The sequence below is a fragment of the Apostichopus japonicus genome, chromosome 15 (assembly GCF_037975245.1).
Source record: "Apostichopus japonicus isolate 1M-3 chromosome 15, ASM3797524v1, whole genome shotgun sequence".
Lineage (NCBI taxonomy): Eukaryota > Metazoa > Echinodermata > Holothuroidea > Aspidochirotida > Stichopodidae > Apostichopus > Apostichopus japonicus.
Window position 1 is genome coordinate 923,251 of NC_092575.1, and position 18,872 is coordinate 942,122.

General features: G+C 38.1%; 2 protein-coding genes across 3 annotated transcripts in view; one reads left to right on the forward strand and one right to left on the reverse strand.

Annotated features, from left to right (window-relative positions):
- The window catches only part of LOC139981090 (zonadhesin-like), a 29,526-nt gene extending 25,120 nt beyond the window's left edge, over positions 1–4,406 (forward strand). The window contains exons 28-33 of the mRNA XM_071993263.1: positions 42–94; positions 1,601–1,778; positions 2,183–2,392; positions 2,595–2,756; positions 3,157–3,432; positions 3,942–4,406. Of these exons, the coding sequence (XP_071849364.1) occupies positions 42–94; positions 1,601–1,778; positions 2,183–2,392; positions 2,595–2,756; positions 3,157–3,432; positions 3,942–4,111 (1,049 nt within the window). The 3' untranslated portion in view covers positions 4,112–4,406. The remainder of the gene's footprint in view (positions 1–41; positions 95–1,600; positions 1,779–2,182; positions 2,393–2,594; positions 2,757–3,156; positions 3,433–3,941) is intronic.
- On the reverse strand, positions 4,032–18,561 carry LOC139981095 (trichoplein keratin filament-binding protein-like). Of its 2 annotated transcripts, none has more exons than XM_071993272.1 (11): positions 17,911–18,561; positions 14,753–14,955; positions 13,653–13,863; positions 12,682–12,738; positions 9,815–10,057; positions 8,676–8,855; positions 7,819–7,991; positions 6,125–6,206; positions 5,250–5,435; positions 4,480–4,623; positions 4,032–4,369 (listed from the first exon to the last, which is right to left on the reverse strand). In XM_071993272.1, the coding sequence occupies exons 2-11, from the start codon at positions 14,944–14,946 to the stop codon at positions 4,316–4,318; spliced, it is 1,524 nt and encodes a 507-aa protein (XP_071849373.1). In that variant the 5' UTR covers positions 14,947–14,955; positions 17,911–18,561; the 3' UTR covers positions 4,032–4,315. The 2 variants fall into 2 exon arrangements, with proteins under 2 accessions (XP_071849373.1, XP_071849374.1); XM_071993273.1 differs by lacking the exon at positions 17,911–18,561 and adding an exon at positions 17,593–17,673.
- Positions 18,562–18,872: the final 311 nt, after the last annotated feature.

The following is an 18,872-nucleotide window of genomic DNA, read 5'->3' on the forward strand; positions in this document are numbered from 1 at the left end:
TCATAACATAAAAAATGTAATTATTTCTTTCTGCTATTTAGCTTTGGAGATCCCAGAAGGACATTGTGCAACCCCTGAAGGAGACATTCTTGAGGTATATACTTTAGAATTCTATCATGTAATTTAATCTGTCATACATACCTTGATGTATTTTGTCATTCAATTCACTTGTAGGACACATGCAAGGAGTTTGATGTCTTAGTGAAATAAAGATATGCACATTTTCAAATCAATGGATGAGATTTTTATGCTCTGAGAACAAGTATTTATCATATCTTGGCTAAGGCAATGTTATTTTGGGAATGTCACATTATATTTTTATTTTGTTTTGCCCTGGTTTGTTATGTTGTGCTATTCTATAGATAAAATCAAGGTTAAGATGGGTGATTAGCATCTTTAATATATTCATTGTCTTCTGTTTTGGCTATCTAACCTTACCTTGGTTGCACCATGTATTATCGGTGACATCCCTGTGTTCCGACGTCTCTATGTTCCGACAAAAAAAAAAAAAATCAGAGCAATTTTTCTTTTATCCAAAAATTTGATTGTACCAAGAAAACTAGTTTTGTGACCCCAATATTTATGTGACCCAATTTTTTTTTCGACCAACATATTTTTGGACCAAATTTTTTGAGGACCAAAATTGTTTTCACAAATAAAAAATGCTACCCAAGTTTGTTATGACCCAAACAGTGCTTGTGACTGAAAATTGCTTGTGACCCAACAAATTTTTGTACTGAAAATTTTTGTGACCAAAATCGTTTTGGGCCAAATCAATTTTCGAATAAAATGTGTTTAGATTAATAGAACAAAATATGTTGTAGGCCTACCATTTTTTTGTTGGACCCCGGGGGGCAGTGGCCTGCAAATGGGGGGGGCAAAATGCCATGCCACACTCAACCTCTGGGCTCAGTTGGGGGAATTTGAAAACGTCCACACTGCACGCGACGTGTGCTGTGTGACCAATCATTGCCCCGTGTTAAATTGCATAACTATAGGGCGGGTAACGTGAAAACTATAGATATCGCTTGAGCAATAAATAAAAGTCGCCTGCAGCGCGGACGCAAAACATCGCAGGGCACCAACAAAACATCAATCGCGCCGCCAAAACATCTATCGTACAAACAAAACATCTATCGTACAAACAAATTTCAGGTCACAAGCAATTTTGTGTCACAAGCACTGTTTGTGTCATAACAAATTTTGGGTCACAATTTTTTTTGGGGGGGGGGGGGTCGGGGGGAAATTTTGAGTCCAAAAAATTGTTGGTCACAGAAATATTGGGGTCTGAAAACTTGTTTTGATACAAACGATTTTTGGATAAAACAAATTGTCCCGAATTATTTCTTTTTGTCAGAACATAGAGATGAAACTGTATTATCAATGCATTCTGTCTTGTCCAGGTAGTTTATGTTGTGCTACATCTTACAGGTCGAGATGGATGAATACTCGTCGTCTTCTGTGGTCTTACCTTACTTTAAGTTATTGTTCCATACAGTGGTAAATTGTGTTTGTGTTATGTTATGATAATGTATGCCATGTTAAGCTATGCTGTAGGTTGATATGGCTGATAAGGAACTCCTCTCATACATTTTCTTAGAATGGCAATTCATACATATGCAGTGATTGTACAGAGGAATGTGTCTGTGATAATGGAGCCCTGGTCTGTCGAGAAGTATCTTGTAGTCAATTTGCTACTTGTTCAATCCAAGGAGGAAAGAGAGGCTGCTACTGTCTGGATGGTTACCATGGTGATGGTGTCTCATGCGACCGATCAGGTTAGATAAATCTTTTAAAGATATTTTCCCAGAGATTTGAGAAGGGCTTAATTTGATCAAGCAAAAACCAGATTCTTTTTGTAGTATTATTAATACTAAGATTGCAGGGCATCAAACTAAGACACAGGGCCAAGATAATCTCAGGAAGTCAACACCAAGGCTGGGTTAATTAACAATGTTTGTTTATTTTACGAATTAAATATGCAACATGCACATTTTAAAATTTGTAAACTGTGTAATATTTGCACTGAAAGCTTGCATAATTACACCCTACCGGTGTTGATGCGCCCTAACCATAATTAATAGTATGCTATGAAAGTAAAGGAATACTGTTTCTATGAAAACCCTGAAAGTTGTGAGCATGATCACAGCAGCAAATCTAATGTGTTCTTCAATAACTGCAGATTGTCCGGAAGCCTTCCATGCTTTTGGTTCCTCATGTTACTACTTTGCCGGTGGTCCAAGGTTGAACTTTGACGACGCCAGGTCGTTTTGTAAGGGGATGGGTGCAGACCTACCAGTAATAGAAACCCAAGTAGAGAATGACTACTTGGCTGAGATGAATGGAGAAAACCAACGAGCATGGCTGTTAGCTGGAAGACATGCCGACAATGGTTAGCACATACAAATTTCCATATTTTGTTATATTTGTGGGATTCTTTCTTCTTAGTAACTTCATCAATTTCACTTAAAATGGTTCCATATTGGTCAGTGCAAGAATTCATGGCTAAAGGTAAGTTAAACATACGGCAATTTTACTTTCAATGCAACATGTTAAGAGTTTAGAGCTAAGACATCTGTTTTCATTGCTTACAGACTACATCATGGAGAGGACTGGGACTTCATTGGAATACAAGTTCTTAGCTGATCCTTTACCAGAAGGCTTCAACTCTATCCAGTTTTCAGTCAAGGCCAGGGGGGAAGCTCACATTCTTCTTAGTACTGGGAAAGATGTATCCGAAGGTGGATATGAAATAGGTAGGGGTAATTATGCCGTCCATTGTAAAGTCAAACTAACTGATCTCTAATTCTGCCATCCTCCATGGGTACCTGTTGTGTAGTAAACAGTATCAAAACAAACACAGAAAATCATTTGGTTTTCTGTTTGTTTAATGAAAGACATATCATCTATACAAAACAAATATTTACATATTATTACATACAAATGTTATCATGCATTTATAGTTCAAATTTTCCTGTTTTTATTGATTGGTACCGACAGTAACACCAGGTATATTATTACATACAAACATTATAATGCATTTATTCATATTTGTCATTCCTGTTTATAGTGATTGGTATGGACGGTAACACTAGGTACATTATTACATACAAACATTATCATGCATTTATTTATATTTGTCATTCCTGTTTTTAGTGATTGGTACCGACGGTAACACCAGGTCATACATAGCTCTTTGTCCTGGATGTGACAGATCCCTTAATATCAGAACTCAGAACGTCCTTAGCTCAACTGAACACCGACATTTCTATATCACCATCACTGGTAGAACCATTCACTTCGGCCGAATCATTGACGGATATACCCAGCATCCCTTGCAGGTATTTGTTGACCATTCTGTGGGAGGTCCACTGGATGTCAATTATATTGGATTTGGAACAAACGGCGTGAGAGGGGAATGGGCCTTTTACAGTAAGTAACATGACAACAATCACTAATAGCCGTAAAATTTACTTTAATTTGATCATCTTGTACTGATCTTAACTAACCCGCAATTCTTGGTTTATTGGTACTAAGACACTAATAACCAGAAATTATACTGCACCTGCAAGCGGTCAAAAGGCTATTTAACATACAAAACTTGTGTTACTAATCTTAACTAACCTGCAATTCTTGGTTTATCAGTATTCATACACAAATAAACAGAAATAACACTGCACCCACAAGCAGTCAAAAAGGCTATTTAACATACAAAACTTGTGTTACTAATCTTAACTAACCTGCAACTCTTGCTTTATCGGTACTCATACACATATAATAAACAGAAATTACACAGACTCTGCGAGCGGTCAGAAAGGCTGTATCTGATCTAACCTGCAACTTATACACAATAACCAGAAATTATCACTGCACCCCAAAAATGGTCCAGGCTTGACCTCTGTCTAGACAAATACAATGAATATGTATTTTTTATTTTCCAGAAACTAATTCCTGGCTCAACGGTGCTGATTGGAGCTTTGAGTACTGGCACGGTTCCAAACCAAGCGATGACCCCAAGATGACCGGATGTATTCAGCTAGGGTATGGATGTCCTAGCCACTGGGTGGACGTGCAATGCTCTGAACTATTGAAAGTGATTTGTGAGATGTAATGTAGGAATCATTACTTCTCCTGATACGTAGCGAGTCACATTACTCCTGATCACCATGTTCTCCTTTACCTTCATCTGCACATATCAATGGTAGTAAATATATATATATAACTTACAAACTGCTGTGACAAATTTCTGTAGTATTCACATGATTCTCTTTGTCTACTGTAGTACATTGCTTCGTTTGCTTGCATGCTGAATAGGTCAATCCCAAGCAGATCTTCTGGTACTGGGTCGAGAACTTGGCCTTGGGTAAGACTGCGGTCAAAACATGAGAATAAAGAAGTTAAACACAGAATCATTTCTTCTCCTTTTTTTTGGCACTAAGTTTATGAAACAATTACAGGTTTTAATAGTTTTTAACAAACCTTGGGTTCATAATTGCTCTCCTCTAGCCTAGCTGCTTCTTGTTGCAGCATATCCTCATAAACATCTTCGGCTTCCTTCTCTCTTTGGAGATCGTCCTCCAGTTGCAGATGAGCCATGTCCTGCTGAATACGACGCTCTGTGATCTGCAATGAAGACACAGGTGGAAAATCTCGCATGAAAATATTTGCTCTAATTATTCACGCAAAAACTTTCTTGCAAAATCCCTTCTTACACACTTCCTGGGTTGTATCAACAATACTGGGGTCTGATAGTTAGTAATCTGCTAGTATAATATGCTATATAGAAAGATAAGTTGGTTTCCTACTTGCTTAAACAACAATTAGAAGCTAATTTATAAAAGTGACCATCCTTGAAATTTAGCCTGCACATATCTAAAATTAATACCTATTTAGTAATTATTTGCAGAACAGCAATGGCAATGTATAGGCTGAAAATTTATCCATTTGGGGGGTTAGGAGGGGGAGGGGGGCTTTGAATTCTTACACCTGTGATGTTCTGTGTTCAATCTGTAAATATTTCCCTTAATTAGGACTATACCCTGAATATGAGGCCATTTCATCATATTTTCCTGGGTTCCCTCTGTAGCCTGCCTTTATACAGGGCCAAATTATTGACCTCTGGGATGTATCCCTGACCCTCCTCCTCCTCTCATTAGGCCTGGATACACGCTGACGACTCTAGGAGATGGCATCCTAGTAAAAGAACCAGATAATTATGAAGCTGCAGACAAACAGCTGAAAACACTAACCTGGCCTCCAAGGTCTCTTCTGGTCTCTTCTTTCCGTCTTTCTGCCTCCTCTTTGTCCCTCCTGGTCAGCTGCTGGCCAATCTCCATCTCTCGCAGTAACTCCTCCCGCCTCTGTAGCGATTCCTCCTGTAGCCTTCGGTTTTCCTCCATTCTGCCTTTTATCTGTTCTTGGCGGTTTTCTAACACCTGAGTGAGCAGAAGAGTAATTTGTCATTCCATGATTGTCTCCAGAACACACCAGTATTCAAACACCAAAGCATTTGGGTGCTTTAATTACATCTCATTAAAACTTATTTGCAAGTGGAATTGTTTCTGAAGATGACGGCTAACATTACAGCAACTACAGCTCTAAGCAATGTGTTTCGAGATATGATTACAAATTCATATAATATTCCATGAATATGATGAAATCATAGTTCAGCATTTTAAGATTAAACTCAATATTTCATATAATCCCCATACAACATTTCAAGAAAATTTATACCCAGACTACCAAAGGTAAAGTTTATTTAATTATAAAATTTCTTTGCCAAATGTTTATAATACCTTCCTTTGTCTTACTAACTGCTTATATCAATAAAGTCTGTTGGTTGTGCTACTAGACAAGCCAACTCTCTCATCAAAATATTTCTTAATTTTATTTGGCAATGGATACACACACGGTGACCAAGTAATTTGTCGAGCCCTGTTTTACACATGTCAACCAACTCTGTCACATTAGAAAATCTCTCTGATTTTGTCCACCAAGGACTGTAACTAAATTTGGTATGACTAGTCACATCAACTTCCTCCCCTTTACTAACTTAGGACATGACTTTTCTTTCATAAGGATTACTAAATACAATGACAGTTTCAATTATTATTTTTAGTTTTACCTCGGCCATAAGTCTCTCTCTGGCTATTCTCTCTCGCTCCCATTCTCCTTCTCGTTTCTGCCACTGACGGGCTGCTTCATCCCTAGAAATAAATCAACGGTTATACGGATAGTAAATAATAGCAATGATCAGTATGACAAATCCTGAAAGGTTGTTGGCCAATATCTCTGGCCAATAAACCAGATACTGCCAAGAACTTACCCAAGATTATAAACATTAACAAAATATTACATGGAATTTTGTCGGAGGAAATCTTAGCTTTAAAACACACTACAAAGGGATATTATACAAGTAGGTAAGCATAGTAGGTTATCTCATGAGCAAACATAAAACATCTTCAAACAGGGATGCTGTATATTTCAGGGGATGCAAGTGAAAATCAAATACATGTCTATAGAAACTATAAACAAGCTTATTTTTTCCCCATCAAGGTGAATCGCATCTCGTGTTTATTTTCTGGGTTGCCAGTGAAAAGGATTGCAGACCACTGGTCTGGATGCCTCTACAACAATACAAGCAATAAAGGAATGTCCTTTAGCCAATCAAAGTACCCTGGATAAAACGATCATAACACTGCATATGAAACATGAAGTAAATTTCTTAAAACTATGGGGACTGAAAATGGGTGCACAAAATATGGCAATTTGCAAGGGCAATACCGGTTACATCTCTATGTTCCGACGTCTCTATGTTCCGACTTCTCTATGTTCAGACAAAAAGAAATAATTCGGGACAATTTTTTTTTATCCAAAAAAGAATCGATTGCACCAAGAAAACAAGTTTTCATACCCCAATATGGACTCAAATTTTTTTGGACCAACATTTCTTCGGACCCAATTTTTGGGGCCCAAATTTTTTTCCCCTAAGAAAAACAAAACAAATGTGACCCAAAATTTGTTGTGACCCAAACAGTGCTTGTGACCAAAAATTGCTTCTTACCCGAAATTTGTTTGTACACCAATTCTGTTGGACAAAAATTCTTTGGACCAAACTTTGGGACCAAAAAAGAATACTGGCTGCAGCAGAGCCCGATAGATTTTTTGTTGGTGCACCGCGATGTTTTGTGTCCACACTGCAGGCAACTCTTTGTTCTTGCTCAAGCGATATCTATAGTTTTCATGTTTACCCGCCCTATAGTTATGTAATTTAACAAGGGGCAATGATTGGTCACACACCATATTTTGGTCTAAATCTAAAGACATTTTATTCGAAAATTGATTTAGCCCAAAACGATTTGTCCCAAAAAATTTCAGTACAAATTTCGGGGCACAAGCAATTTTCGGTCACAAGCACTGTTTGGGTCATAACAAACTTTGGGTCACATTTTTTGTTTCGTGAAAAAAATCTCAAAAAATTTGGTCCGAAAAAATGTTGGTCCAAAAAAAATTGAGTTCCAAAAAGAATTTGGTCACAAAAATATTGGGGTCACAAAACTAGTTTTCTTGGTACAAACAAATTTGGGAGAAAAAAAATTGTCTTATTGTCGGAGCATAGAGACGTCGGAACATAGGGATGTCACCGCAATACCAATGAGAAGAGTACTGAACTTGATAAGGCTCAAGTACAACTGTTACCATGGTGACAGTCAATCTTTATGGGCCTAAGTGGCAGGTAGAGTACATAAAGTTGAAGCTTAAAAATAGTATCTGCTAGTTCAGGTCCTGTAGAAGTCACTAGTTCATAATATAACAAACCTGTAGAGCATATCTAGTTCAGCTTCCCTAGCCTTCTCCAGCCTCAGCTGCTCCTCAACCACTTGCTTCATCCAAGCCGCATCTGCTCTCGCTTTCTCCTTTCTCGCCGTTTTCAATTGTCCATCCTCCTCCTCCTTAGCTGACAACGATTCCAGAATCTTTCTGTCCATTTCCTATGAAAATATAATCATTTAATCCAAAATGATCTCTATATCTTATGTATACCCCCAAGCTCAAGCAGGTGATATACAATGCTAATTCACAAAGTTCATTCGCGGAGCAGCTGTAAATGGTTATTTGAAACTGCATGATTCAAATAAATCAGACAATTGATATACTGGTAGATGGGAATAGCAAGAGGGAGGTGGGGGGGGGGGGTAAAGGAAGAACAGGAATTAAAGGGAACATGTCAGAGTAGTACAGGTAAGGTTAGAGGTGTTGGGACAATCTTGGACAATTTACTCTCAGCCATTATCTCCCACCGACAATGTATTACTTTGGAATATTCCTGACAATTTTAACAAGGATTAACCCTTTAGTAATTGCTATAGTTTGGCACCAAGTTTGATTTCACAGTACAGCAATGTCTGCCCTTTAGTTTCAATGATGTTTGGTTAAGCTATAACTACAACTGATCTAGTGTCTGGTAGTACAATGGACATGTGATGCTTTTGATCTTGCTTTGTAACATAGGTCTTATTTTTCCAACTCTCAAATCCGAATTCTCCAGGTCTACTGTACAGGGCTTCCGACATTGACCTGAAGAAATCATTCAAATTCAGTCCTGCTACTCACCAATGTAAATATAATCTGTTACACTTATCAAGATGTATATTAGATGCATCCCTGCTACTCACCAATGCTTCCTGGACTTGTTTGGCTCTCCTTCGTAATTGTACTTTGTACTGTCTGGTCAACTGACGACTCATCTCCTCTTTCTTCCGTGTTATCTCCGCCTCTTTTCTCTTCTCCTCCAAGTCAGCCAACTGCCACTCTTGTCTCTGTAATTCTTCTTGTTGCTTCTTAAGCCTCTCAGCCTGTCAAATGCACAAAAAACTGCATTGAAGTTTCCATTACTTCATTGCAATAGACTTCTGCTTATTCACCAGAAACAGCTATTATAATATAAATGTCCAGATTTTTTACCATGAGATACGGTTACATGTTTAAATGGTTTCCAGAGTTTGACTGCTGGTGACCCAGATGACCTTTGACCTCTACCAAAAGCAATTGATTTTCTATTCAATATAACACAATCGCATGCCACTTGTAAACACTATATCTCAAGTTAAATCTCCATGCTTCCTAACTTGAGACATAGTGTTTACAAGGTTTTCAGTGTTTGAATATGGTGACCTCAGATGACCTTTAACCTCAAATTTTTTAAACAATGAACTTCTTCTCAATATATTTCATGCATATGCCAAGTATAACAAGATTTCCACAATTTGACCCCTGGTAATGCCAAATGACCTTTGATCTCCACCAAAAATAATAAGTGTCTTGAACTCAACTTGTCACAACTACATACTAAATCTTAATTATTGTGCTTGAGATTGTATTACTGTAACGTGACATATTCATGGTTTAAACCAAATTAACTTCTGTAACAATCAACGGGCATGAAAACAAAAGTAATTCAAAACTTGTACTTTGACTTTAATTCTTTTCTGCTAACTATATGTATAATAAACTAATCTAATGCCCAGACAAATGTTCTCATGATCTGCTTCTCTGTGAGAACATTTTTTAATGTTGATTTGATAGTTTCGTTATCTCCATTTTGTGACAGCTATGCACCTGCTACACACCTACTAGACACCAGCATTGTCATTTTCTAAACACTCATCAAAAAGAGTAGGCTTGATATCAGCTGTTGTTCATCCACCATCATCACCATCATCCACCATCCACCATTATCACATGGAAAGTATTTCAAATGACTTACTGTTGACTTTCCTACCATTGTGATTAGCTAAACCTTAATATAATTTACCTCCTCTTCCCTCCTCTTCAGTTCATCAATCTGCATCTTCAGGGCCCCAGCAACCTCCTTCTCATTGGCTAACCGTGACTCCTGCATCTGACGTTCCTCCTCCAGGGCAGCCAGTCTCTCTCTCTCCATCTCGTCCTCCAGGTGTCTCCTATCTGCCTCCTCTTGTTCTCTCTTCTTCTCATTTTCCTCTCTTTGACTTCCCCAAGCAGTGATGACATGCCTCTTATGTCTATCCGACTCCATCTGAAAAACAAGAGAGAGGATTAGTCTCATCCAGAAAAAAATTGCATCACCCAATCCCCCTCCCCCCCTAAAAAAACACCCACCCAACCCCTGCCTCCTCTAATTAACTGAAAGAAGAAGGTATTAGTTAACTTTGCTCACAGCATCACTATGCCATTACTGAGAATTAAAGTTCTGTGTAGTTAAGTGATTATAAAAGCCTAGTTTCTCTGTATTTGTCTAATTTCACACATCAGCACACATCAGTGACAGTTTATAGCAGGGTTGTCCAACCTTTTGCAGAGGAGGGCCACATGGAATGATTATGATGAAGGAGGGGGCCGCATGAACCCTACGCTTGATGTTTCAATTTTTTGCCCGAAGCCCAAGGCAACAAAATGTGAGCACTGCGTGGAGCACACTGATTTATTTTCCTTCCTGATAAAACAGATGAATAAAGTCCAGCTGCCCCCCCCCCCCTCCGTTGAGAGAGTGTCACATAAACTGACCTGTATGCAGTGTTTTTGGACCCAGAAGGTTCGAATGATTGATTACATAGCTTCAAATTGTTATCAATAAATCTGCTCACTAAAATTTCGCACCGTAGAGCATCTCTGGCGGGCCGGACGCAATCCTGCGGCGGGCCGGACTGTCGCCCGCGGGCCGTAGGTTGGACAACCCTGGTTTATAGCAATAAACATAATAAACAAAGGCTATTGGGGTTTTTATATTTTAGCAGTATTCCTTCTTTGGTATGACCTTCTATAGAATAGGACAGCAGCATTAGCAAGATTTACAAATGGCAAGTTCATAGGTAGATCATGGTTAAAAGTAACAATGACACCAGACTGAGTCTAGATACAAGAGAGTATGTGTGTTATGCGCTTTCGACCGATTAGCGCCATCGATGGATAGCGCTGCGCTATCTATGGATCCGTCGTTAGCGCAAGCATCGGTAGATCGCGCAGGTATCGATCGATGGCGCAGGCAGATCAATGGATTGTATGTCTAGTTTTGATAATGACAATGTTTTTTTCTTAAACTTCAGGATGACGCCAAGTGCTGTTTAAAGGCCCGGTCACACTATACCGATTTTTATCGGAATACTATCCGATTTTCCCGGAGGATTCGAAACAGCCTGTTTTCCGTTCGGGTCTTCTAGCCACAGTGATAAAGGACCTGATTTGCTATCTGTTGAGCCATTCCGATGTGGAATAGCCCTCTCCTAACTTTTGATATTGACTCCGTTTCCCTTTATCGGATAGCTATCCGATTTCTCTTCCGATTTTTATCCTTTTTCGATGTGACGTCACTTCAGAATGTAGTCAGTTCTAGAACCCCTCAGATTTGAAGTAGGCATTCGAATATTCCACTGCATTCATTACATTCACTACCACAAACCTCACTCTTCGGCCTAAAATCGGAAAAATCGGACCGTATTCCGATAAAATATCGCTGTAGTGTGACCGGGCCTTTATGGACACATCACCGATTTTTCTAAAAACTGCCCGTTTAATTATCATTTTCTATGTAAATATTTATTACAAATTCAATAAAATTTTATCAATTGATAGTGATACAATGAGTTCCAATAAGTTGGTTGTATCATGGAGATAATCTAAATCCATTGCTGAATCAGGCATATATATCAGGTTGTATCATATCACTTCAGGCCTTGGTTCTAAGAAATCTGCTAAATTACTGATGTGATTGGGCCAACAGTGACTATCGACCTCATATAGTACTGGTATATAGTGACGATATTCGTAAAAATGGAAAAAGAGCCAGCTTTTCGAGAACACATGCAGGAGACCGTCGACCACCAAGCTGCTTCAACAAAGAGCCCAGTCATCAGCGCGGAGAAGTACGATGCCATAAAATCTCATCTTCATCCAAGCATCAAGGTGGACTCGCACTTCCGATATTGGGTCAAAACACGGAATTTTCAGATTGTCGACCTTCCTGGCCTTGAGGGAAGCGCCAAGTTCCTGCGAGTTGTCAATGCTGAAAACGTGTTCGATGTCGTAAAGGGTATTCACGTAGACGAACTCAGTCTATGTCAAGGGTATTCACGTAGACGATGCCTGCAGTTCCCCTTTAAATCTCATCCTACACGACCCACGAACTATCGGTTGATAGCGCAGCGCGATCTACCGATGCTTGCGCTAACGACGGATCCATAGATAGCGCAGCGCTATCGATCGATTGCGCAAATCGGTCGATAGCGCATAACAATGTACCGAACTACCGATAGTGGGACAACACAAAGTCAATCTGGTGAGCTAGGTGAAATTAATATAATAGACTGGACTCTAGATACATTAAAACATAGTACATACAGTGGGACCATACAAAGCTGTAGTTCTGTTACCATGGTGACTTGAAGTGATATGATTACTGCATGTCCCAATACGTAATAGATATAGAGTAAAGTATGTGTAATCAGACTAGACAAAGTTATCCCTGTGACCAGTGTGGTTGAATCAATTCACTGCTCACAGTAAAAATACTCCCTCTGAGCCATGAATAAATTATATGAAACCAATAAAGATACAAAGTCTGTATTTGATTCATGTATCTACCGTACACAATATTACAAGCCATTTGTATACAACATGTCACATGGGCAAATCTTAACATCTAACCTTCCGTAAATCTGGATTGTTCCTCTTCCAATGCTCGTACATCTTCACATCTGCAATCTAATATCAAAACAGGACATTTGAAATTGGTAAAATCAGACTGGATGTCAGAGCTACAGTATTTCTGTACAGTAAGCTATAAAAACATGCATTTCCTAGTAAAAACTTTCTGAAAAATTTAAAATTCATATTTCTTTTTCTCTTTTGTTGACCACAAAAGGGCGAAATGTTTCCTGATAGCCCACAGCAAATTTGGTTATTACCATGGTTACATGAGTATTGAATATTGTCCAATCATTGTTTTCCCAAGATTGGGAGAAAAAATACAGCAATGTGTAGATATACTGTACAATTAAAGCAATTTTATTGTTTCAGACTTGACAAAGTTTCCTATGCTGAGTGATATTTTAATCCCATAGCAATGTAGGCCATTGGTTTGTGTAGAAAATCTTGAAAACTATTCATAATTTCCAGTTATGAAGCTAACGTTCAAAATTTGAACTTTTTACATTCATAAAATACATTCAAATGTTTAAATTATTTCTGTAAGAACTAGCTAGGCAACCAAATTTTGGAAATTCGAACCGCATGCGTTAATTAACAAGCACAAACCAAAATCCATTTCGTGAAGAATTTGAAAGGAAAAAAAGCAATTAATTTAAATGAATTCTTTGATAGCATACCAGGCATTCAGACTTTTCCATCTTAATTGTTTCCTGCAGGGGGTCCTTTCTAATAGACAATATGTTCATTTTTGCCTCAACATATAGGAAACAGAAATAGAGGAGAGTTCCCCGGACCTGGGCAAAGTTTATTCCACTTATAGCAGCCACCTGATTTACTGTATGGTGGATTGCAACTGCTTCTCACTAATCTACAGTAGTATGCACTTTCCGTTCTTAATCTTTCGAAATACATTACCATGGTACCTTGAAATTTGAATATACCACCGCTGCTCGTTCAACGATTCTTACCTCTTTTCTATCCGTCTCTCTTGCAGATTTCATCTCATCAGATCGATCTCTCATTTCTTCAAGTCTGTCAAAGTTACTCCTCGATAATCCTTTCAGTTCTGCTTCGTACATGTCGGTCTCTTTCTTCAAAAGTCTTTTGAGTTGTGAACGCCTCCGCTCTAGACGCATAGCCTTCAAATCTTTCTCACCTTGTCTCTTCACGGCATCCATGCTGCAAGTTTAAGGAACAGATGACAGCATTGTTAGTTTCTTACAGAGCCCAACTCTTTGGTCTTCAGTTTAATTTTAAATTTCACAAGAAATGATTAACATAACTCAAAATAAAATTCCCACTTCAGCAAAAAGAGACACTGTCTAACAGATTTTCACCAAATATGAAGAATTACTAATTTCATTCTATAATTATACCAAACATTTTCTCTGAGACACTTGTCTTATCAGTGTCAATTATTTTATGCGAAGATCGATATTGATAGTTTTCAAATTGTTGGCTTTGTTTACTTATATGTTGCATAAGCAGTACTCACGGTTTGACATCAAGCTTTTACCAGAATGTCTGTTTTCTGCTAATTTTGTAAGATATCTATGAAATGAACACCACTGAAGTGCTTCATTCTATCACAAATAGCTTCCTTGGTTCATTTCATTAGTGGCTTATGCAGTTTTTTTGGGTGAGGATGGAGAACTTGGGAATATTTGAGGGTTAAATATTAAACACCTTTTAGGGACACAAATACTTTTGTGTCGAACATGACGATTAGCTATTTGTACCGACATAAATACTGATGTGTAAAATAAATGTATTACAATCCTGAAGGAACCTGGAATCTTTGAGTGAGAGGTTTCATACTTCATTAATTTTACTAACATCAACAAGATTCATAAAGAGTTTTACTCAAAGGTCTTCTTGAATTGATGAGTTTAGTTTGATAAGTAAGTCTTACTGGGTGCACAAAAATTCAGAATTGATGTCTAATCTAGAGTATAGCATGAATCATATTTGCAAACAATTCATTTAACAAGCATGAAAATTTACTTCAAGCAGACACATGAAAGAATTCAAACGAGACAAAATAATCGTGATTCTAAATTGTGATTACCTGTCTTGGAAAGATCTGTCAGATGTCCAGGCATTCTGTTTGACTGTCCGTACCTCAGATTTATTAAAATAACTCGCTCTGTCTGACCATGTTTCCCTAAAGTCCGCTTCATGTGTCCTTCGTTGGACCATAGCACGCTCCTGGATGTTCCTGTAACGGCTTGACCAATAGGACGGAATGGTAGGGAGAGCCATTTTGTCAATCTGTGTGGATGAACATGAGTCATCTTTAAACGTGAAGTAAAAATTACAATATCAGGTCGCTGATGGAATCAGAGCGGATCATGCATTGCTCTAATACAAAATATCCAGTGACAATGTACCTTTGGAATATTTAAGCCTGCTCTCAAATTATGTACACTACTTTTACTGTAGTGCTTTGCTGAGCATGTATGACAGAAATATTTTCAGACCGGAAATACAGTAATAGAAATACTGTAAAGCAAGTTACAGAGAAAAGAACACAATGTAACATATACATTTTTACAACAGAAAATTTCAGAGAATTATCAAACCAAAATAAATGGAATGAACAACATTTTAAGTTGTTAAGTTACTTTGCAATATTATCCTTGAACAAACAAATTATAAGCAATAACAGTGAACAGAAGTCTTTTTTCTTTGAGATGCTGACTGTAAAAGCTTCCAAACTGGTGTCAAATGCCATTATAGCATTTCTGAAACATTTCATCATTAGAACACACCAAAACTGCTTGGTTTCTTAGTGATTATGCAGATGTATAACACTTCACATTCAATTTTCCAGAAAAATTAATGTAAAACGGTTACATCATTTTAATCGTATAAGAAAGGGTTTTCAAGGATGGCATTTTCAGGAACTACTCTGCTAGAATTGTGTGAAAAGTTTGTATTTTGCGTTTTTATCTGCAATATAAACTGCAGGAGTGCTTAACCTGAAGAATTATATACCATAGTAATTCATCTGCAACTCAATTCTGTAAATTAAAGGAAAACCTAAAGTCTATCTAGTTTTATTTGTGCATTTAAAATCTCAAACCAATTTTTTTTTTAACTGACGCCTCATTGAATTGTAGCTAACAATTTGTTTTTTTCATATTGTATTGATGGTTACATAGGCATACAGTCAAAGTTCTTTAACTACTAGTAATACTTATAGCGTACCGTTATTATCCGCACACGTTACTTTTCGCTGAAACAAAACGGTGTTTTCCGCACACAAATTTGTCAGCGGAACGTACCGTTTTTTTTGGGAGGAGCAGAATGGCTTACTGAAATTATTAGGCACATTGAAGGATTAAGGAGGATGGAGAAGATCAAATTTGAATGTAGCAGGATAAAATATAACTCCGAGAATAGACTATTATTTGGATAGCTTAGGTTGTAGCTTAGGCTGTAAGCACTAGCTTAGGTTAATTATAGTTAAACAGCGCCACCTTATTTGGTTGTAGTTTTGATATGGCGTGAAGGTGAAAAAAGGTGAGCTGCCGTGACTAAGTTTCATCCTTTAGGGATGGGCGGGGGGGGGGGGTGTCCTTTGTGATATTTTCACATTAACAATAACAGCGTCCCTTTGCCCTTTAATCCGCCGACCGACTCATACTTCTTTAAGTGATCCCTAATTACATACACCCCAAGCCTCCTGTAAATTATAAGCAGCTTAACTTTTCTGACATGAACTCAGTCTAACTATCCTTATCGACGTTCTTTGATACTTTCTCATGTTATTTTCATTATCCTGAATTTGGTATTCAAAAATTGAGGAAAAATACAGTGTACAAGTAAGTGGGGAAAAAAAGTTGTTTTCCGCACAAGAATATTTTCAGCAGATAGTAATGTGCGGAAATTAACATGTGCGGAGAACAACTGAAACCATACTTATAGCATAATACAAAGTGCAGTAAAGATGAAAATCAGAAAATACAATAAATTTCCTGACACAAAATTATTCGGACTATCATTTTGTGACGGCCATTATGATTATCAAAATCCATCCTACACTACATGGAGGCCTATCTCAATGTTCCTTTTTGGCCTATGAAAAACCAGTATAGTCAGTATTGCGAAGTTCGCCATACTGCGAAGTTCGGGCACCCTAAGAAATACACGATTTTCACCATGAAAACCTACAGGAAGAGCCAAATTTCACCAAAAAGTACGAAGCTACAGTTATTTTCTCTCCAAAATGACCCGTGTGCAAGAAATTACTTACATATTTGTCAATAAAATGACGAAGATCTATGAAGTCTGTTATAATTACTGAAAGAGCAACAGCGCCACCAATTTTTACCAGCGCCACACTGTAGGTTGCGTGGCCGAACTTCGCAATACTCTAGCAAGAAATACCAGTTCCACAATCACGAAGAATTTTCTTGGAAAACAACGTGAAAACAGTTTGCAGGAAAGAAAGTTTGGCCGTGTATCGTACTAAAACACAATTCTCCCACCATATGAAGTATATTTTCTGGTGATTTAGACCAGAAGATTTAGTTTTGGGGTGTTTTAAGTCTTAAGTGGGCGAACTTCGAAGTCACCATCCTACTATTACTAGCCTATGCCTATTTAAAAGATAACAGCTTAGCATTAAGGCCTTACTGTTGGGCTAGGCCTAGCCTATAAATTTAGTAACTATTTAAGGCTAGGCCTCGGTGCGGTAGGCTTAGTGTACAAGCACTCAGTAGTTAGTACTACTAGCCTAGGCCTAAGTGAAACTTGCTCACAAATCTTGAAAGAGAAAAGAGGCCTAGCTTATTTATTGTATTTAAGTAGCCTTAAACAACTCCTTAGAAACAGCAGAAAAGAGTGCATATAATCGAACTGTAGTCTGACAGTAACATCGTGTGATAACATTGTACTACTTACTGACACAACAATAGCCTAAATTAGGCCTAGCCTAGAGGCCTACAGAAATATTACTCCGTAGTTTATTTACAGTAAGCCAAAACAGTTTATCATAGGCTTCGCGTCGCAGGATACTGTACATCGGTTACGATAGTACCTGTTATGCGAAATAGAATTAATTGGCCCTAGTTTAAAGTTATCCGTTCAGAGTTGCTGGAGAAATGATTAAGAAGTAGGTTATTTTCCAATACTGAAGTTTAATGCTGGATATGAAATTCCATATCAGCTATATTAAAGAAAAATGGTGAAACACAGATGTTATAATCAAATTTAATTTACCGTTGATGCCTTAGCAACAGTTTTAAACTTGGAAGCCGAGCTGCCGTTTGAACCGGTATAAACAGGAATGTTGTCCTTATGCAAAGAGTTTCGACTTATGTACGTGTTTGTTCTGTGGATTTCTGTCCGGTCGAAAAAGCTGTCCTACATTTCAGTCAAGCACGCCTTCACTGGAAAAATGAATGTCTCTGTACTTGTTTAAATGTTAAGCCTATAAAGGCAACAAACTACCGACTCAAGTTAATTACTTTAAAATTGATTAAAATTTAATTAGCGATCACAACTGGGCTTCTAGCATATTTATAGCCTGACTTACAGTGGCGTACTTAGAATAGTTGTCACCGCCGGGGCGGATCCTTCCTTTGTCACCCCGTGCAGAGGATGCCGTCCTGGGGAGTGGTGTGACTTGTAAGGAGAGGGGTGTCCCCCTCTCTGGGAAATTGTTGTTTACTGTAAGGTAGCTTAGATGCAAAATGATGCTATCTTTGGCAAGCTTCAAACTGATTATAGTATCTTTAGTAAATGTTTCTTAACATGTTTCTTAATTTCAAATTTCCTAATTGTATGTTCAAAATGTTCATTTTCTTTTGGAATGTGGCATGGCACAACCTGACTGGTAGCCGGGCGGGCTCCGGCGCCCCCCCCCCCCTTCCATCCGCCCGGCTTAGTACTCCTACCGCCACTGTGTACCGTATAATCATGATCTGACAACCTGGCTGAAAATATTATTAATGTGCACAAAAAATCACATATTACTTGATTTGCAAGCATTAAATGTTCATGATGCAACACGGAGACAGGCTTCTATCTCCATGGACAAATTATATGTGGACACTGAAAATAAAACCGTAGGAACAATGCTTGAATCAAGTCTAAAATTCTCCTCGCTCACATATGAGGCATAGGCTATAGAACGAAGTCGGTGTGGGCGTTAAATTTACAATCATGTGTATAAGAGATTA

Excerpts from the sequence above, each read along its gene's own strand:
- LOC139981095 (XM_071993272.1), bottom strand. The coding sequence starts at position 14,946 with ATGGCTCTCCCTACCATTCCGTCCTATTGGTCAAGCCGTTACAGGAAC. Across the intron at positions 12,739-13,652 it reads GAGAGACGGATAGAAAAGAG|ATTGCAGATGTGAAGATGTA; the intron begins GTAAGAATCGTT and ends TTTTGATATTAG. Across the intron at positions 4,624-5,249 it reads GAAGAGACCTTGGAGGCCAG|ATCACAGAGCGTCGTATTCA; the intron begins GTTAGTGTTTTC and ends TCTTCATTGCAG.